This window comes from Pleurodeles waltl, chromosome 4_2 (genome assembly GCF_031143425.1).
Source record: "Pleurodeles waltl isolate 20211129_DDA chromosome 4_2, aPleWal1.hap1.20221129, whole genome shotgun sequence".
NCBI lineage: Eukaryota > Metazoa > Chordata > Amphibia > Caudata > Salamandridae > Pleurodeles > Pleurodeles waltl.
Window position 1 is genome coordinate 336,980,394 of NC_090443.1, and position 17,082 is coordinate 336,997,475.

The following is a 17,082-nucleotide window of genomic DNA, read 5'->3' on the forward strand; positions in this document are numbered from 1 at the left end:
TTTCCTTATTAAAGGATTTGCAGTGGTTGCTGCTGGCGGGGGGGGCGACGCTCCTCCGCCCAAGCAGAGGAGCCGCCACTGATTAATTAAAAAAAAAACTAGAAATTCCCCTAAAAACATCAGTTAAAATGCGAGTTATGGTACTGGCTCAAACAGGGAAATTACTGGAAGTTACCAACTACACGTAGCAACACCCACAACCCATGACATACCTCAGTCTGCCCTCTAGAATAAATACATCACTTTGCCATCGGAACAGGAAACAAATGCATATTAAGAGAAAAATATGGCAGGTGGAGTGAGTTGCAGCCTTCATTATGTGTGTTGCTAACCGTAACTCTGCAAATGAACCTGTGGTTTTCCCTCATGAAGGAAAGTGGCATAAAGAAGGCTGAGTCTTTTTGCTTCATTCCTACCTAGGGACTGCACAACTACACTGGCGGAGGTACTGACTCTGATACTAATCAACTCAAATTTACAAATGTGCCATCTGGTAGCCAACTTGAGGGCCTTCGCATTTTTCGCATTTATTTTTTTAAGCCTCACTGTATTATATAACGTATTGTGCAAAGAGTATGTCCTTTGCATGACTTTCCAATGTAACACGTTGTTACTTCCTGTTAATGTATCACGCACAGGTTTTATTTCTGTAACAATCAGAATATCACACAATACACTGTATGTGTCTTAAACGCAAAAATAAATAAAAACAGATTCAAACCAAAAAAATATATGAAAAGTGGCATCATGACACACTTGAGGCATAAAAAATATATCATTATACATATGTGATGAAAAGGCTTAATATACGTAACCGTAACCAGGCCCTTACCAAGAGCAACAGGAAGGGAGAGTCCAGAATAAATCATGCTCAAACTCGAAATTTTCTTTCATAAGAAATTTATTGCAAATATAGAAATCACTTTTCTTCCATCCGGGGTTCTTTTATGAACTGATCATTTTTGTGCCATTCCAATCAAAATGAGTGGGGCTCTGGCAGGAAAAAGAAGCCAGCGCCCCAAAACCAAGAGAAGACATGTAAAAAGTGTGTCTCCCTCATTCAAAGTGCTGAGTCCGAGAGAGTCATGGGGTGAGGGCTGGGAGTGCACAGCCTGTGGGGCGCACCAACCAATAAATCAGCATCGTCATCTAACCAGCTGGTGGAATCTCAGGAGGATCAATGGAGGAGAGGAACAAGACTGAAAGTAGGGGACAAGAGAGAAATGCAGGTATAGACGGGGAAGAAGGGAAAAGAAAAGCTGAAGCAGAACAGAGAGGGGCTACAGAGATTAGGCAGGGATGAGACCAGTAGAAAACAGGACAGAAAGGTTTGGGCAACAGACGGAGTCGTAGGCAGAGGGGGCAGGTGGGATACAGTTGAGGAAACAAATGAGAGAACAGACGAGGTACAGAGATAAATGTGGTGGATGGATCTGTAAAGAAGAGATAGGCAGCTGCGTGTGCACGAGTGGCAGATAATTGCATGGCCTGATAGGCTGTGAGTGAGTGCCTGCGTGTAAAGACATGCTGCACCGAAAAATAGATGTAAGGGTGATTGAAAAGCCAGGGGTTTAAAGCTTAATAAAAACATGGTCATCCAGTGAAAATCTTATTGATAAAGGTAACGATTTTTACAATGTATAGTCAAAAATTCGGATAGAGGATTCTCTCGTCTTGCATTAAAACTCTTGAGGACAGATTTACAAAGCCCTAGCGCCTCCCCGCGCCACACTAACGTAATTTTTTTTATGCTAATGTGGCTGAAGGAGGCAATTTTCACAGCACCATATTTACAAAATGGTGCAATACACACATTGCGCCACTTTGCAGCCCCTTGACCACATTATGCCTGCGTCAGGCGGAATGTATGCAAGAGGGGCGTTCCAGCGTTAGGAGGCCGGCAAAAATGGCACAGTGAAATCTAAAAGATTTCACTGCGCCATTTTTGGCATAATTTTTAATGCCTGCTCAAAGCAGGCATCGAAGTGACACACCCAGTTTAATCAAAGGGCCTCCTTCCACTTTGCAGCACTAGTGTCAAAATTGTTTGTGCTAGTGCAGCAAAGCACCACAATAGCATCAAAAATGTTGACGCTATTGGTCTAACATGCACCATGGTGCGCTGTATCGTAAATACAGCGCACTCATGGTGTCATTAGATGGGGCAGGGGCGACACAAAAAATAGTGACGCATCAGCACTGATGCACCAGTTTCTTCTAAATATGCCCCTTAGTACTGGATGGTATGTGCCCAGTGACCAATTGCATCTGACAGCAGTCATCATAGGGGCACAAATGGTCCTACTGGACCAACCCAAACATAGGGGTTTCCAAATCAAGCCCCTTGTCAGCATCTGGCTACAGACAGCTTTACCTGGTGTGAAAGTTCATGTCAACAACACAGAGCTGCCGCATTTCACAGATGGTCACATTGTGCCATTGACCTTACATTATGGCTTTGTTGATGTGACAAAGTAGTTCCATACTGCATGCACAGCCAGCGCAGGACTTTCAGCAGCAGAAGCAACTTTTTTAATCCTGGCAGGGCCCTTATACTGGAGACTCACAGACCACTAACTCCACACACTCAGCCCGCTCCTGCTGAAGGTGGCACTCCTGCTCTCCCAGGTAAGTCTGCTAGAGCTCTTTATTCAGTGGAAGCCAGAAGTGTTAGCTTTGCCAATGCTTATTTAAAAGGAAACCAGGGAAAGGTTTGAACATAATCGAAGACATTATTTTGTTTGCTACATCCCAAAACCAGTGTAGTCTCTGCTTCGGAGCCAGCCCAGTTGCCGATGTCTGAGATTGTAGTTTATATGGCCGCAATCCAATTGTGAGGAAATTGCATCATTCAATACCATATTACGCTCACCCTTAGGTTACAAAGCTATATTTTCTTTAAAATTTCCAGATAGAATAATAATTTAGAAAGCCTGCAGTGCTGGGCATTCCGTACCAATATAACTAGGGACGGTGCCGATTAGACAGACATTGGCCAAACAGGTGCCATCTAAATAGTAGACAGTTTTAGTGTTCTTTCTGTCTGTGAACCCTACAAGGTCAGGACCTCAGTTTTGCTTGAGGTAAGGTTTAACCCAATCACCAGGCTGAGGCAGCCACACACTGGCAGAACTAGCTGGCAGTAGGGGTGTGTGAAATTCGCATAATTCACTCATGCATAATTAAGTGAAAATACACAAAAATTATTTGAAATTATGAGAAAAGCAAAACCACCATTTAACGATATATTTTAGCGTGAACTGCATCCTTGTGTCTATTTTGGAAGCAAGGGCACATTTTGCGCTAAAAAAGTGCAAAAAGCATACATAGCGGGAACAACATCCGCTTGCACTCTGGTAATCGTTTTGTTCCCATGCTTCGGCATGACAATTTGTCATTATGACAGGTGGTATTATGGCAAAATTTTGAGGATTTCATGTAAGAAGCGTAATGCAGAATCTTGAAAGATTACATCAGCATAATGGAAATTGTACCCAGGTCCAGTTGGCAGCAGCATCTTCATTGCCATCTAACCTATGGAAGATCTGAGCAGTATAAAAAGCAAAGGCTGATGTCTGAAGGAGGGCAGGGAGCAGACTGACTCAAGCGTTGAAGTTCAGAAAAGTTTTAAAGTTTTAAAAAATCACAACATTGTGGAGGAAAATCTTTTGCAACATTGCATACCCTCAGCGGTTGCTCCTTCGCTATATCAGAAGAGTGTCGCTCCCCCATCCACCAGCAGCAGCAGCTTCAAAACTTGAAAAATAAAGCAATAAAAACTTTGTTTATTATTGCTTTATTTTTCAAGGAGACGGGGCCATGATGGATGACAGCCATGGAGGGGAGTGGTATGCACTTCCCTCATTGTGGATGTGAGTTTGGTCGACAGTCTTAGGACAGGCAAACACACATGGGCACTGAGCTCTCTCCAACCCGGGACTGTGTTGGTGGGTTGGAGCCACAGGCACAGGCTTCAAGTCTGCTTGGGAGCGCAAAACTAGGGCACTCCTGCCAATCCTGATGGTGCTTTCAGGCTGCCAGCGGCATGAGAGCAACATTAGGATTGGCTGCAGGGCAAGCTGGGAGCCTGTGCTTTCACTGGAGCGGCGATTCGAATTTGGATGCAGGGGATGCAGCAGGTACGTTTTTTGTTTTTTTCTGTGTGTCTCCATTCCCTCCCCCCAACACTTGTCCCAGACACCAGCCACAACTGCATGCCCTGTTCATTGTGTTTCTCTTTGTCTATCTGTGCGAGGTAGTGAATCAGCACACTTGACTTAAGACACCGGATGTGAGGTATAAGGAGAGAGACAATCAGTGGGGAGAATATGTAAGGAGAAAGAGAGACACAAGGAAAAAGGACACGAGGGGAGAAATAGGAAAGCTAGAAAAGAGAGGCTTAAGTAATATAAGATACATTGGAACAGGAGGCAAAAATCGAAAAAAAAGAGAAACAAATATCAAAGATTGAGAACATTTTGGCAATAAGAGGATAAAAACAGAAAAGGAAACGAACAAGTGAAAGAAAGTGCTAGGAAGTAGAACATTAATAAAAAAACAAGAAAGATATAAAATTAAACAAAACATGAAGAGCGAGAAGCGAGAGAAACAGAAAAATAAAAGAATACTTCAAATCGTGAAGGTAAAGAAGAGAATGAAAGTAACAATCAGAAACATGTTTTTTAAAGGAACATATTTTGTAGATGCTGCCCTCAGTCAGTGCGTCTCTCCCCAGATTCCCCTTTGACCTTCCCATGGGATTCTGGAGACTCTTCGGAAGAACAAGGTTGGATATTCTCACAGAATCAAATCAAGATGGTGGTTTCCGCAGTTCTTGTTTTTTTTTTTCATTTTTCTTTCCTTTTTATCTTTTTGCTTTAAAAAATACATTAAACTCCATGCAAAATAGAACTCCATGTTCTCTGGCGATCGACCTATTCCCATAAAAAAACAGACAGCTGCGGACCCCTCTTCCTGCAGCCAAGTCTGTGTCCATGCAGCAACTCTTACACGACCCACACCTTCTCATCCCTCACCCCGCAACCTTGACACCTCCATCCCCAGAGCCTAGGAATCAGTGGTGTGGATGTGACAGCCACTGAGTGACAAAACTGAGAGAAAAGAGTGAGAATTCGGAGAATGGCAGATTGAGGAGAAGGGAGAACAAGACCATATGCCCTGTCCCAAGGGGGGAGATTATTCCTTGTAACACACTGCTAGATTTCCTTCGAATCTCTAGATCACCCCTATAAAACAGAGAAGACTCTGACCCTCAGCAGAGGTCCCTCCAAAGGGCTGCACCTTCAACAAAACAGAAACACACACAAATGGACCCCAAACCCAATACTCCACATAAAGCAAGTCCTTCATAATTGCTCCTCACAGGGAGTTGCAACACCAACATCAGGTCTCCCAGAGAACAAGATTTCCAGTACAATTCACCACATAAAGCTGGATCCCCAGAGTAAGGGTCAGATTTGGAGGATGTGGCCAGCCGTTCGCCCATCAGGGTGTCATAAGTACTTACTGAGGCTGGAAATCTGACCACTATATGTTAAGATCTCGGCAGGGCCTGCAGAGATCTCTGTGCCTTTAGAGGGCCCGATACCATGGCAGCTCCTCTGAAGGTACTGGAAGTTTTCTGATTAACAGCCGTGTTTTATTGAGCCTCTTAGCAAACTTTCTTGTTTTTTAAAAACAAACTTGCGAAGCTGGAGTTTTGAAAAACAAAAAACTAATGACTCTGACATTGTGTGAGTCATTTTTATGTTTTTCAGACAAAAATGAAAAACAAGTTCCTCAGACCATCTGCTTTAAATAGGGCAGATGGTCTGAAGCACCTACCCCAATGTTCCCAACTCCATTGGGCCATTGCGCGTGCCGCTGTCAGAAACATAACAATCTGCCAGGCTCAGCATAGAGTTAGCGGGCCATCACTTTGTTAGACAAGGTACTCATCACACTAGTGGAAGAGTCCTGTGCCCTTCAAACTCTAAATCAGATCCAAAGTTTCTGTGAAATCCAAAATTAAATCCCCTTAGCCTGAACTAGGGGCATAGCAAGGATGCCACTAGTTCTAAGAAAAGCAAGGGGAATAGGTCCCATCCCATGGTTAAGTAATAAAAAACGGATTTGGTTGGTGAGCAATAGGATCCTCACTGTCCCCAGTGCTGTGGCACCTGTTACACTATCAGTAGCCTCTGCAGACTAGAGCTCAACTCCTTACATAGAGGAATCAACAAATACAACTCTCCACAAAGAGCTGGTCCGTCAACACATCTTAATTTAGAGAAAGCAAGCCCAGTAAATTTCCACATACACTGCTAGGTACATAATACAACTACCTATAATGAATGGATGGGTATCAAGATCTCTGTACGACTGCACTATCAACTAAATGTGGAAGTCAGGACACCAACAAAACTCATAAAAAGGCTATACATCCAACAGAACTCTTTCTGGAGAACTGGTCTCTGAAAAGAACAAGCCATGATGACCCACTTAATCAAAATAAGTCATTCAGAGTTGAAATCAAGTCAACACTCCTCCACACCCAACTAAACAGATGAAGTTTCAACAGACACCACATGAAGGACTCGACCACTGGCAGAAGTCTAACTGGGGGTAGCCCAATCAACAAGATGAATCTATAATACTGTAAGGAACTCTTATAAATCTATGCACATAGTCTGAACAACCAGCATATGTATATATTAAAAGCCAGAATATCCAAAGAATATCCAGATTTCTAAATGTGAGAATATTTATGGTAACTTCTCATGCAGAGTAACCACCAACAGCTTTCTCCCACTGTGATCCTGAACTGTCCCTGAAACCATATGTTACAGATCTAAATAAGTAGCACAGTTTCCCTTGTAGAGAGACAGATTACCAACACATCATCGCTGGAGAATCAGACTCCTTGCATAAAAATAGACTACGAATACAACTTCGTTGGAAGAGTCAGACCTCCAACAAACACATCCTCAGAAAGATGGAACTTTCTTGAGATTCTGATCTTCAGCACAAATTCCCTGAGTACTAGACCACTATCAACTCTCCAGGGGGAACCAAACTTACGACTCTCCCCTCCTACCCACAGAATGCAGGACACTCAGCATAACTCCTTCAGGCTATGAGCACAACTTCCCCCAGGGAACAGGACCACCACACAACATGCCATAGAGAAAGCATAGGCTGTCGGCAGATGTTAGAGTGAGGATCAGAAAATTAAAAAGATTGTGAGTTTCCGAATTCTGCATTTTCTTTCAGATTTCTGAACACAAACAGCCGGGGTTGAGGTGTTAGCACCCACTGCCAGGCTCTTAAATTCCCTTTCACCACCCACCTCCTTGGGAAAAGATCTATCCTGTTTTTACCTGTTAAATGGTTTTTGTTTCTTTCAGTTTGGATATTTGGAAAGAAGACTCTTTCAAAGGAGCGTCCAAGAGCAAGACGCTTGTTCATCTTCACGCCAAGCACCAATACAATGAACACACTGTACAATCAGGCTGTTACGACTAAGTTGTGCTTTCTCTTGATTTCAAAGCATGGAAGCTTCCAAACGTCTGAGGCAGGTAGTCATTCATAGTTTTATCAGGCTGCATTATGTCTTCAGAGTGAAGAAGGGTGAGGGGAAATGGTCACACAAGCTTCCAGGTTTCTGAGGATAAAGTTCAGTTCAGATCCTGCCTTCTTGGGCCACATGGGCATCAGTGGTCTTTCCAGATACCAAAGGCAGAGACTGACTAGGCTCGCCTAAGTGAGAATGGGGTGTTTATGAACAGTTATCAGGAAAGAGAAGAAGGAGAAAGATAAGATGGCTGACCCCAAATATTAAACTGAGTCTGGGGAAGAGGGTTCATTGGACTAGTTAGAAGTGGGGAAGGAGGAAAAAAGGGAAAGAAGAAAAGGCTCTGGATTAACTGTATGCGATCATGGCCCCGTGAGTTGGTTCTTAATATTTCTATATTTGCTGTGTTATGGCTCGGTCACGTCTTTCTTCACTGTATCTGTTCCTGGCATGGCCATCATAAACAAGGATTCGGGATTCATAGCTGTCCTTCTGTTGTTTACCTTAGAGGAAGAAGCAAAGTGCTTCATAAGTGCTTACACATCTATACATTTCTTGAGAGCTAATTGACAAAAGTGGTGGGTGGACTACCAACCTAAATGTGCAGATAAGAAAGTTTGTGAGTGGGTCTCTTGAGATGGAGCCAAATGGAGGGAAATTTTCACTTGGATGGCAGAAGTAGAAGCCGATTGTAAGAAGCGCAGTAGTGGGAGTCATGCAGGTTTAAAGCAATCTGAGAATATGACCAGTAGGCCACACATCTATCTGAGGTGGTTAATGCAAAATCACTCAAAGAAATGAGGACATGGCTCAGAGAGTCATTAAAGGTGGCTCTGAACGTGGGCTTTGTGCGGCTGTGTTCTGAATAGTCATTCTAACAAAGGAGGTAAACTTGAACGTTCTAGTTTGTGGGTATGGCTTTCCATATTTGGTGTTAGAAGATGGTATTCTGGGACTTATTAGGAAGGAAAGAAGCAGACATGAAAGGCTCTGGACGTTATGCAACGTCTTCCATGTTTGGAATGATGTTCTGAATCACTGGTGGAAGAGAGGAGAAGGAGTGGAAGACTCCAGAGATGCAGCATAGCATACCTAGTATGGGGTAAAGGGCGGTGGTGTTCTGAGTCGGAGGTGGAAGTGAAAACACAGATGTGGAAGGGTCTGGACATTGGACTTAGCCTACTATAATTCGGATGGTAGTCTTTTGAACCACAGATTTTAAAGAGGAGGTAGGTATGGGAGGCTTTAGTGATTGGGTATGGTCTTCTATGCTTGAAATGGTAGTTCTCTGAACCACAGTGTGAGGAAAGGGGTCAAAATGGATGACTTCAGGCATTGGGCATGTTCTTGTTTGTGTAAGGCAATAATGTTCTGAGGTGTCTCTGGAAGAGTGGAGGGGAACATCATGAAAGGTTTTCAGGTTTCCCATGCTCCATTATAACTGGGGACGCAATGTCCTAATGAATGACTGGAAAGGAGAAGATATGCGTAAAAGGTCCATACTGTCAAGCATTTTGCCTGTACCTCAGTTTTCTGCTTTTGGTAGGTTTCTGGATCTTGGAGGAAATAAAGTGTTAAACATTCTGGTGAAGAAAAGGAAGGAATTTCTGCACAGTTCCTGCTCTGCGATGCTAGTAATATACCATAACGCAGTGTTCCTTATTTGCCACTGGGAAATGGTAATCTAATCGTGATGTAGAAGGAAGTGAAGTGGCAAATGGATCCAAGATGTCTTTTGTTTTCTAGGTTAGCAGAGGATTGATTTCTCAGCTACAGGATGTGAGGGATTATACGTCATTGTTTACCCAGTCAGGAATTTGAAAGGGTTGAAAGGTGGGAAACCCTGCTATAGAGAGAGGCTTTGCTCTGAGCATGTTGGTAATATACATCTTTCAGTTATTTTGTATGTGCCATAGGTATTTGAGTATTAGTCACCCTGTAGGAAACGAAAACTTTACCTGAGGCATTTGTCAACAAAAAAATTAACAATAGTCTTACATCGGCAAAAACAGGTGTTTTAACCATTGCAGCCTCCTCCCAGAGTCACACTGGCCATTCGGAGTAAGCCCTATGAATGTCATCTTTATAGTTCCCTTCCTGACCCCTAGACACACAGATACACAGTTCATATCCCCACCTCCACCTTAAAAAAAACACTCACTCCCAAAGCATAGAAATCTCACTTACAAAATATAAAGCATGCTTTATGTTAACCCGTTCCTCCTACACAAATCCCCCCCTCTTTGCCTTTTTTGGGAGCATCAGCACCCTCCTCCATGGCAAGTTGCAATATGATCCAGGTTCCAGGAAGCACAGGATGGCCATGACCCCTTCTAAGCTTTTCAATTTTTTCCCTTTTCTGAAGGGTCTCCAAAAGTATAGATGAGTTTCCAGTCAACTCCTTTCAATAAACCCAATTACCTTTAAATAAATACTTCTCATCACACTTATATTTTTCAAGTCTTCAGAGCAATGGGTCTGCAAGGCCATGAGGTCCCAAACAGAAAAGGAATTTGGGGAGAGCATGGATAGTGGTTTCAGGAGGAGGAGAGAGTGGACAAGCAGTACGTGACACTTGGTGAGGTTGAATAAGGGGGGCGTTACTCTCTGGTAAAGGTCCACTCTCTAATAGTCCAGTGAAGAGGAATCCTACCTAGTCCAGTGGTGGTTGGCTTTGCCCTTCCTAAAAGCTATGTATAGTATATACCTGGCTGTTCTGCATGGCATGTCGTTCTTTGCCCCATTTTCACTTTATCAGACATGAATTCTAGAAAACATAACAGAAAGTCCTTGGGACCTTCTAGCACAGTGATATCATGAGCACTGGAAATTCCAAAGGTTTAGAGTTAATGTACGGGGATCACTCTGTGGAGTGACCCCTTAGAGATCAAAAGCCATACAAACACCCCAGAAGCAATGGCATGGCAGCAGTCCTTGCAAAGTCTTTGGGGATTAACTCTACTGCAGTGGGAATCTACACAGGAACTTCCCAAAGATCAGGCATGTCTAGAAGGAGGACCTTAAGAGCTCATGCAGAGAACTGTCTTGGCATGGAGACTCTGGTGTAATACAGAGTCAGAGTCCTAATGGGAATCCTTGACCCTGCTCACAAGTATGCCTACAATGAAACTACAGATAGTCAAATATATTTTCCAATTGAAAACACTTGAAAACTTTCCTTGGAGGGATTCCCTGTGGGCACCTTCACTAAACTATGTTTCTGTGGCACAGGGGTGCAGTGTAGTGTGATCCTATATTTTTTGTCAGTCTTCACATTAAGCATGAAGAATGCAATAAAGATTCCTCTAGACTTCCATGGTCCATGGCGGGCTCTGGATTCCTGTTGAGTAGGGTTAGGCGGGTCTTTGAATGGAGCTTAGCCAGCAACTAGAACACAATGGGCTGTCTCCTCTTACCTACTCCCACATGGAAGTGTGTAAGGCATTTAATAGGAAATAGTCTGGAAGTTATTCTAGAGGGAGGGTTTCTAGGGAAGCCAGTGGTTTTGGGAAGCACTCTTTAACTGGCCTTTGTGAGGAGTAGTAGTCTGTGGCAGGGATTGTTCAGGCATCCAAGACATTAAGGGATAGATGATTTACCTATACCTCCAGTCTCAATTTGGACATCCACTACATATTGTTGTTATCCACTTTCTCAGTTATGAGGACCCTGCTTTTTTCACCTTTGAAGGCATATATTTATCCAACAAGACCTCTAATGTATTTGGGATTGGCAGGGAGATAGTGCGGAAGAGGGGTGCAAGGAGGAGTTTAACTCAAAAGTGGTATTGATTAGGTCAAATACAGAGACAGAGGTAGAGCTGAGAGAATACTGAGGAACGGAAAAATAAAAGTTCACACAGCAAGTCAATGGAAGAGCTGTGCTAGTGGTGAGGCATTGGGTGTGAAAGGATTTGCATGTGAACTCACATGAGCCAATGCCAGAGCTGGGGTAGGTTATGGCACAGAAATTATTAACTGACTTCCCTAACCACATAGAGAGTCAATGGCAGAACTTGAGTTAGACTGAGGCACAGGGACGTGTACAGGCTTGACCTAAGGTCACACACAAAGACATTGGTAAAGTCACTACCACTCCTTTGCCTATTGAAGGTCAGTCATTTTCTTGTCAACTTATTTTTGCCCTTGCCTTCACCAACACTCTTACTTCTACACAATTCCAACCACAGCCAGGCCTCTTTTGTATTTATCAATCTCAGCAGTTTACCTTAAGCAAAGTCCTAAATCCCTAACCAGCTCAGAAACAAACATCAAAAACATTGTCCAAACCCCAGACCCCTTGCAAGATAAGTAACCCCCCTGGTCACCTCGTACTTGACTAAATCCCAATACTTGCCTCAGTGTCTGCAGCTCACCTGGAAAGGAGCCAATAAGAAACTAATTGGCAATAGATGTCCTAGTGCTTTCCCACCCCCTTAAAACAAATCCATGGATGCCATTTTTGTAAACATTAGAAACGTCTCAGTCTCTGCCTACAGAGTCACAGCTTCTGTTGGGCGGAGACACCCTTCCAGTAATCCAGAATGTCGTGCAGGTCCTCATCCTTGGCAAACTGGACTTTCTTGCGCAGGGCATGGCCAGCAGCCATGTACACCTCCTCCCTGTGGTGCTTCTTGTAGGGCCTGAAGCGCTCCCAAATCTTGTGGGTGCTCTCCGATGAGTATTCTGGACTGGATGAGTACCCAGAGAAGTGGTGGCGGGGGGAAAGCTGGGAGTAGGCAGAGTCTCGCTTTGAGCGGGAGAGGGGCTTGAGGAAGGAAACTCGTTGGCTCAACGTATCCGCATTCTCCTCATAGTAGAGTGCTGGGAAGGAGTGACGGTGTTCACTGCAATGGTAGGAGGGCTTGACTTCAAGGTGGTGGACACCCCCTGGTGAGACCAAAGGCCGGCGGTCTAGAGGGCTGTTGATGGGACTCCCCTTCTCAATGTACTTGGAGTCTGACTTCAAAGAGGGCTCAGGCACATCTAGGCTGAATACCCGTGCACTCTTAATGGAACCACTGGAGGAGATGCTGCAACGCTTCTTAGCTGCCACAGTGGCAGCATCAGCACTCAGTTGGCGCTGAAGTGGGCGCAGACCAGCTGGTGAAAGGAAGCTGGGTCGCTCCAGCTGGCCTGAGGCACTGACTGGGATCGACTGGCAATCATATGCCAGATCAGAATCAGCCCCCAGGAAAGAAGCAGTGTCCAGCTTTAGGGCATCAATACAGTTGTTGATGATCTGGTTCACCTTGTCTACCTCCTTGGTGATGGTGGAGATCTCGGCCGCTGATCCCTGCCCATTGTCCAGTTCATGGAAGTCATCATCTGATCGCTGCTGGCACCTGCTCAGGGCGTCCCCTGTACGCACCTCCATGTAATTCCCCTTGGCTGCCTTTGGGGTCTCATTGGGGGCCATTTTTTCACTCCCCATCTGTTGGATAGATGACATGCGAGAGATAGGAATGGGGTGCTCCCCCATCTTCTGGGAGGCATGAACCATGGAGCTTGTGTCCACGTCTGAGCCATACCTCATCTCCAATATGGTCTTCTTCACACTAATGGACTTCTGTTTCTCCTCCTGTTTCCTCCTCTTCCTCAAGCAGTAGTAAACGATCCCTAGAATGATGACCATGCCAAACAAACAGCCCAGAATAGTCATTATGTAGTGGGTGGTTGTAGAGGTGGTGGCAGGGGGCTCGTCAGTTCTGGGTCCCCTTGTGGTGAAGGAGAGGCAGGTATGGTTGTAGCGTTTAGAGTTGCGGATGGAGGCCACACAAAAGGAGTAATTGGTGTGTGCTCTCAGCTTATCCAGCCTAATGTACTCCTTCTTATTCTTCAAAGTCATGACATCCGATACATAGCTGTTGTTGTACTGGACGAGCACATACATCTTGCTGTAAGGTGAAGGGATATTCACAAAAAGGGTGGCAGACGTTACAGTTACATGGTCTAACTGGATGGCTGGGACAAATGAATCATTGGTGGTGGAGGCAGGAGTGGGATCCATAGACTGCAAATCATCAGGGCTGAATCCAGAACCCTCGTCACGTTCCCTTTGTGCATTTGTCAGAGGAGTGGGACGCAGTCGAGGTGCAAAATCCAGAATGCCATTGAGCTGGCACAGATTCTGCAGGATTGTGATGGCATTGCGGTTGTGGTGGGGCCGCGGGCTCAGAAGTGGGTAGCCACCAAACTCCCGTGGGCTTTCACACTGCAGACGATCGTAGTTGCGTGTTACATTGTTGAAGACCACCAGCCAGGTGAGGAAGCCATAGATCTCACAGTTGCAGTGGAAGGGATTTCCTGCCAACTCGCACACCATTAGCCCCGGCAAACTGGCAAAGGTCACACTGTCCAGTCTGGCGAGTCTGTTAGAGGACAGGTCAATGCTGATCAAGTTGGTGCACTCAGCAAAGGCATTGGGGGTCACCACCTCAATCAGATTGTGCTGTACGAAGAGAAATTGCAGGCGGGATAGGCCACGCAGCACACCCTCTGTTAGGTTGCTCAACTTGTTGTACCCCAGCTGCAACACTTGAAGGTTGATCTGACCCATGAAGGCCCCCTCCTCGATGTAAGAAATTTCATTCTTCGTAAGGTTAAGATCTGTCAAGTTGCTGAAGCGGGCCAGTGAGGCATACATGACTACTTTGAGCTTGTTCTCATTGAGCCGAAGGTCGTGCACAGTGCTGTTGATGTGCTGCGGAATGGTCTCATAAGGGGGCTGGTTCTGGCTGCATATGGCTAACCAGACGTATCCCTTGTCTCCCTCAATCAGCCAGCAGTCCCCCTGGACCCCGATAGGCAAGAGGAAGCAAAGGCAGCATGCTGCCACACAGACTCCCAGGCGCAGCATCATGGAGGTCCCCCCTCCAGCCACCCCAGTCCAACCACCAGAATAGACACTGGCAGGGTTGGGGTGGACTCACACCTCCCCTCACTAAGGAAGAACAGAACTCAGATGTAGCAACAGTAGCGACTTGAGCACATAATCCTCACCACCTCCATCACTGTGGTCAGTAAAGCGGCCAGAGCAACCCAGTGTAGGTGTTGAAAGTCATTTTTTTCCACAAATTCCCAAATGTGGCTAAGTACCAGCAGCAGAAAATAAAAATAAATAAAACACTGGTGGAATTTTGATAGTTTGTGATACCAAAAAATTGTCTCAGAAGCCCTCTGATGGATTCTCACAGAAAACCGTGACTTTGTGTTGTTGCTGAACGACACCTATGAGTTTCTGGCGCTATCAAAGCAGACCTCGTATTTTCGGTTGACGTTGAACACATCTGTGAGTTTAAGCTGTTGCCAAAGTCCGATGAGAGATTTTGCTGTATTGGTGAGCACCTGTCAGTTTATGCTGCTATCAAACAACATGTGAATTACTGCTGTCATTGTAAGTGTATCTTTGCGTTTCTGCTGTCGTTGAAGCGCTCCGGTGAATTTTTGCAATCTTCCAAGTACTGATGTGAGCTGCTGTCGTCTTAGCGTGCCTGTAAGTCTCTGCAATATCGAAAGCACACCTCTGAGTTTTGATGGTCATCTGAACCTGACCTTAGAGCTTCTGCCAATGTTGATGAATAGATTTAAGTTTCGTCTGTCCTTGAAGCACTGATGTGAGCTTCCGTTTGTATTCGAAGAGTACCTGTCATTTTATGCCGTCGCTGAAGCACAGCAGTGGCATTCTGCGGTTTTGGGGGTGCAGTTTTGAGTTTCCCCAGTGGTTTAAGCACACCAATTTTTTTTCCCCTTTGACGACGAAGCACAGCTGCGAGTTTCTGCCGATGCTGAAGTGCGGATTTGAGTTTATTTGTCGTTGCACGGTACCCGTGAGCTTCTGCTGTTCTTATTCTAAATTTGTGCTTCCATTTGGACACGGTTCTCCTCGTGGGCTTCTCATTTTGTCTCCCAACCTCGGCAGCTGTCAGCGCGATCTGTGGAGAGAAGGAGAGGAAGACGTCAGTATTCAGAATAGAGCATTAAAAGAGCGCGCGAGATAAAGAAGGCCGTTCAGGGCCCACGATGGCCGGCGAGGGGCCGTCTCAGGCGCCGCCTGGACCAAAAGTGCAGGAGGGGGCGCTGCTGGCTTCCGGTGGGGGGCCTGGTGAATGAGATGGCCGTTTGTTCGTTGCAGGGGGATGAATGCATCGGGAAGACTATGCTGCGATTGTATGGAGACACTGCCACCTGTGAGCACGCCTCTCCCTCATAACATCCGTCTATCGGTCACGCTTTCTCTAACCCTCCTCTCAGCCCCCAAGCTCTTCACACAAGACATCAGAGACAGAGATAAAGGCAGACACTCTCATGAACTAAGGCACCTCCCAACAGAGAGGCCGACGCTCAGACATGCGAGCTCTCCGAAGTCAGGCGGACATTTGCACCCCTAGTGGCCTAAAGCAAAATGATTGGACAGCCACGGCAACAAATTTAATGGAGGATTGCAACAAGGGTCGGACTGGCAACCCAAAACAGCCCTGGCAAATTTTGTCAGACCAACCCCATGCAGTGTTCCCCAACCCCCGGGCCGCGGACCGGTGCCGGTCCGTGGATCAATCGGCACCGGGCGGCCCAACTGTGGCGGGCGGTAAATGTTTGATAATTTTTCCGTGGCCCACTTGTCACACAATGGGACAAGCGGGCCACGGAAAAATTATCAAACATTTACCGGTCCGCGGCGGTAAAAAGGTTGGATAACACTGCAATATGGTGCATAGCGAGAGAGCCTGACCACTGCAATGCGGCTTGAACGGTTCCCCTATACAAAAGAAAAATTGAGAAACAATGGCAAGAAGCATTTGCAATGCAAGGGGTCTCGCATTTGTTCGAATTAGAGCTACTAGTATTGTAAACTCCTAACCGGACTTTCCTTGCTACATAAATGGAAAATGAAAAGTAAAAGAGTTTCACATAAGCAAGCTGATGGCCGCCGTGAGCGTGAGCGTGAAGGAGACACACAAAAAGAAAAAGAAGTTTGCTCGCAGTCAGATGTGACCTACATATTTCTTGGTGCAAGAGCAAGATGCCATAAAGGATTGGGATCCTTAGAGTGGCCAACTCACTCTACGTCATCATGGACACCGGGCCCTGTGCTTTTAACCTACAAATCATTTTTATCTGGTTTATTAGTCTAATTAGAACAATGGAAGCAAGCCAAGAATACAATGCTTAAAATGCATTAGGTTGTCATATTAAAGCCTGAGATGCGAAACAGCGTTCCGATGACGCAAACTAAAGTTCCCACTCTCAGTTCCTAGTAGGGTTGGTGCATCCCCTTACTAACCAAGCTCAAAGTTTAAGAAATGAAAGACACTCTCTCTTTGCCACCATCACCAACCAAATAGGTGTCTATTGCTCACTTTCTTCTACTCCCTGACCAATCCCTCATATCATTAGGGACAAAACAGGGAGCTCTTTCCACTTTGCAGACAAAAATCTACTCCACACCCTGATAGAACTAGGTGGCTCATAGATTCTCCAATTATAGAGTCACACTATGAAATGTGCTGC

General features: G+C 45.3%; 1 protein-coding gene across 1 annotated transcript; it reads right to left on the minus strand.

Moving 5' to 3' along the window:
- Window positions 1-896: 896 nt before the first annotated feature.
- ELFN2 (extracellular leucine rich repeat and fibronectin type III domain containing 2) lies at window positions 897-15,498 on the minus strand. The gene has a single exon (XM_069231370.1). The coding sequence runs from the start codon at window positions 14,432-14,434 to the stop codon at window positions 12,074-12,076; it is 2,361 nt and encodes a 786-aa protein (XP_069087471.1). The 5' UTR covers window positions 14,435-15,498; the 3' UTR covers window positions 897-12,073.
- Between the last annotated feature and the right edge of the window lie 1,584 nt (window positions 15,499-17,082).

Bases quoted from the DNA above. Each gene is read 5' to 3' on its own strand.
- ELFN2 (XM_069231370.1), bottom strand. From the start codon at position 14,434: ATGATGCTGCGCCTGGGAGTCTGTGTGGCAGCATGCTGCCTTTGCTTC.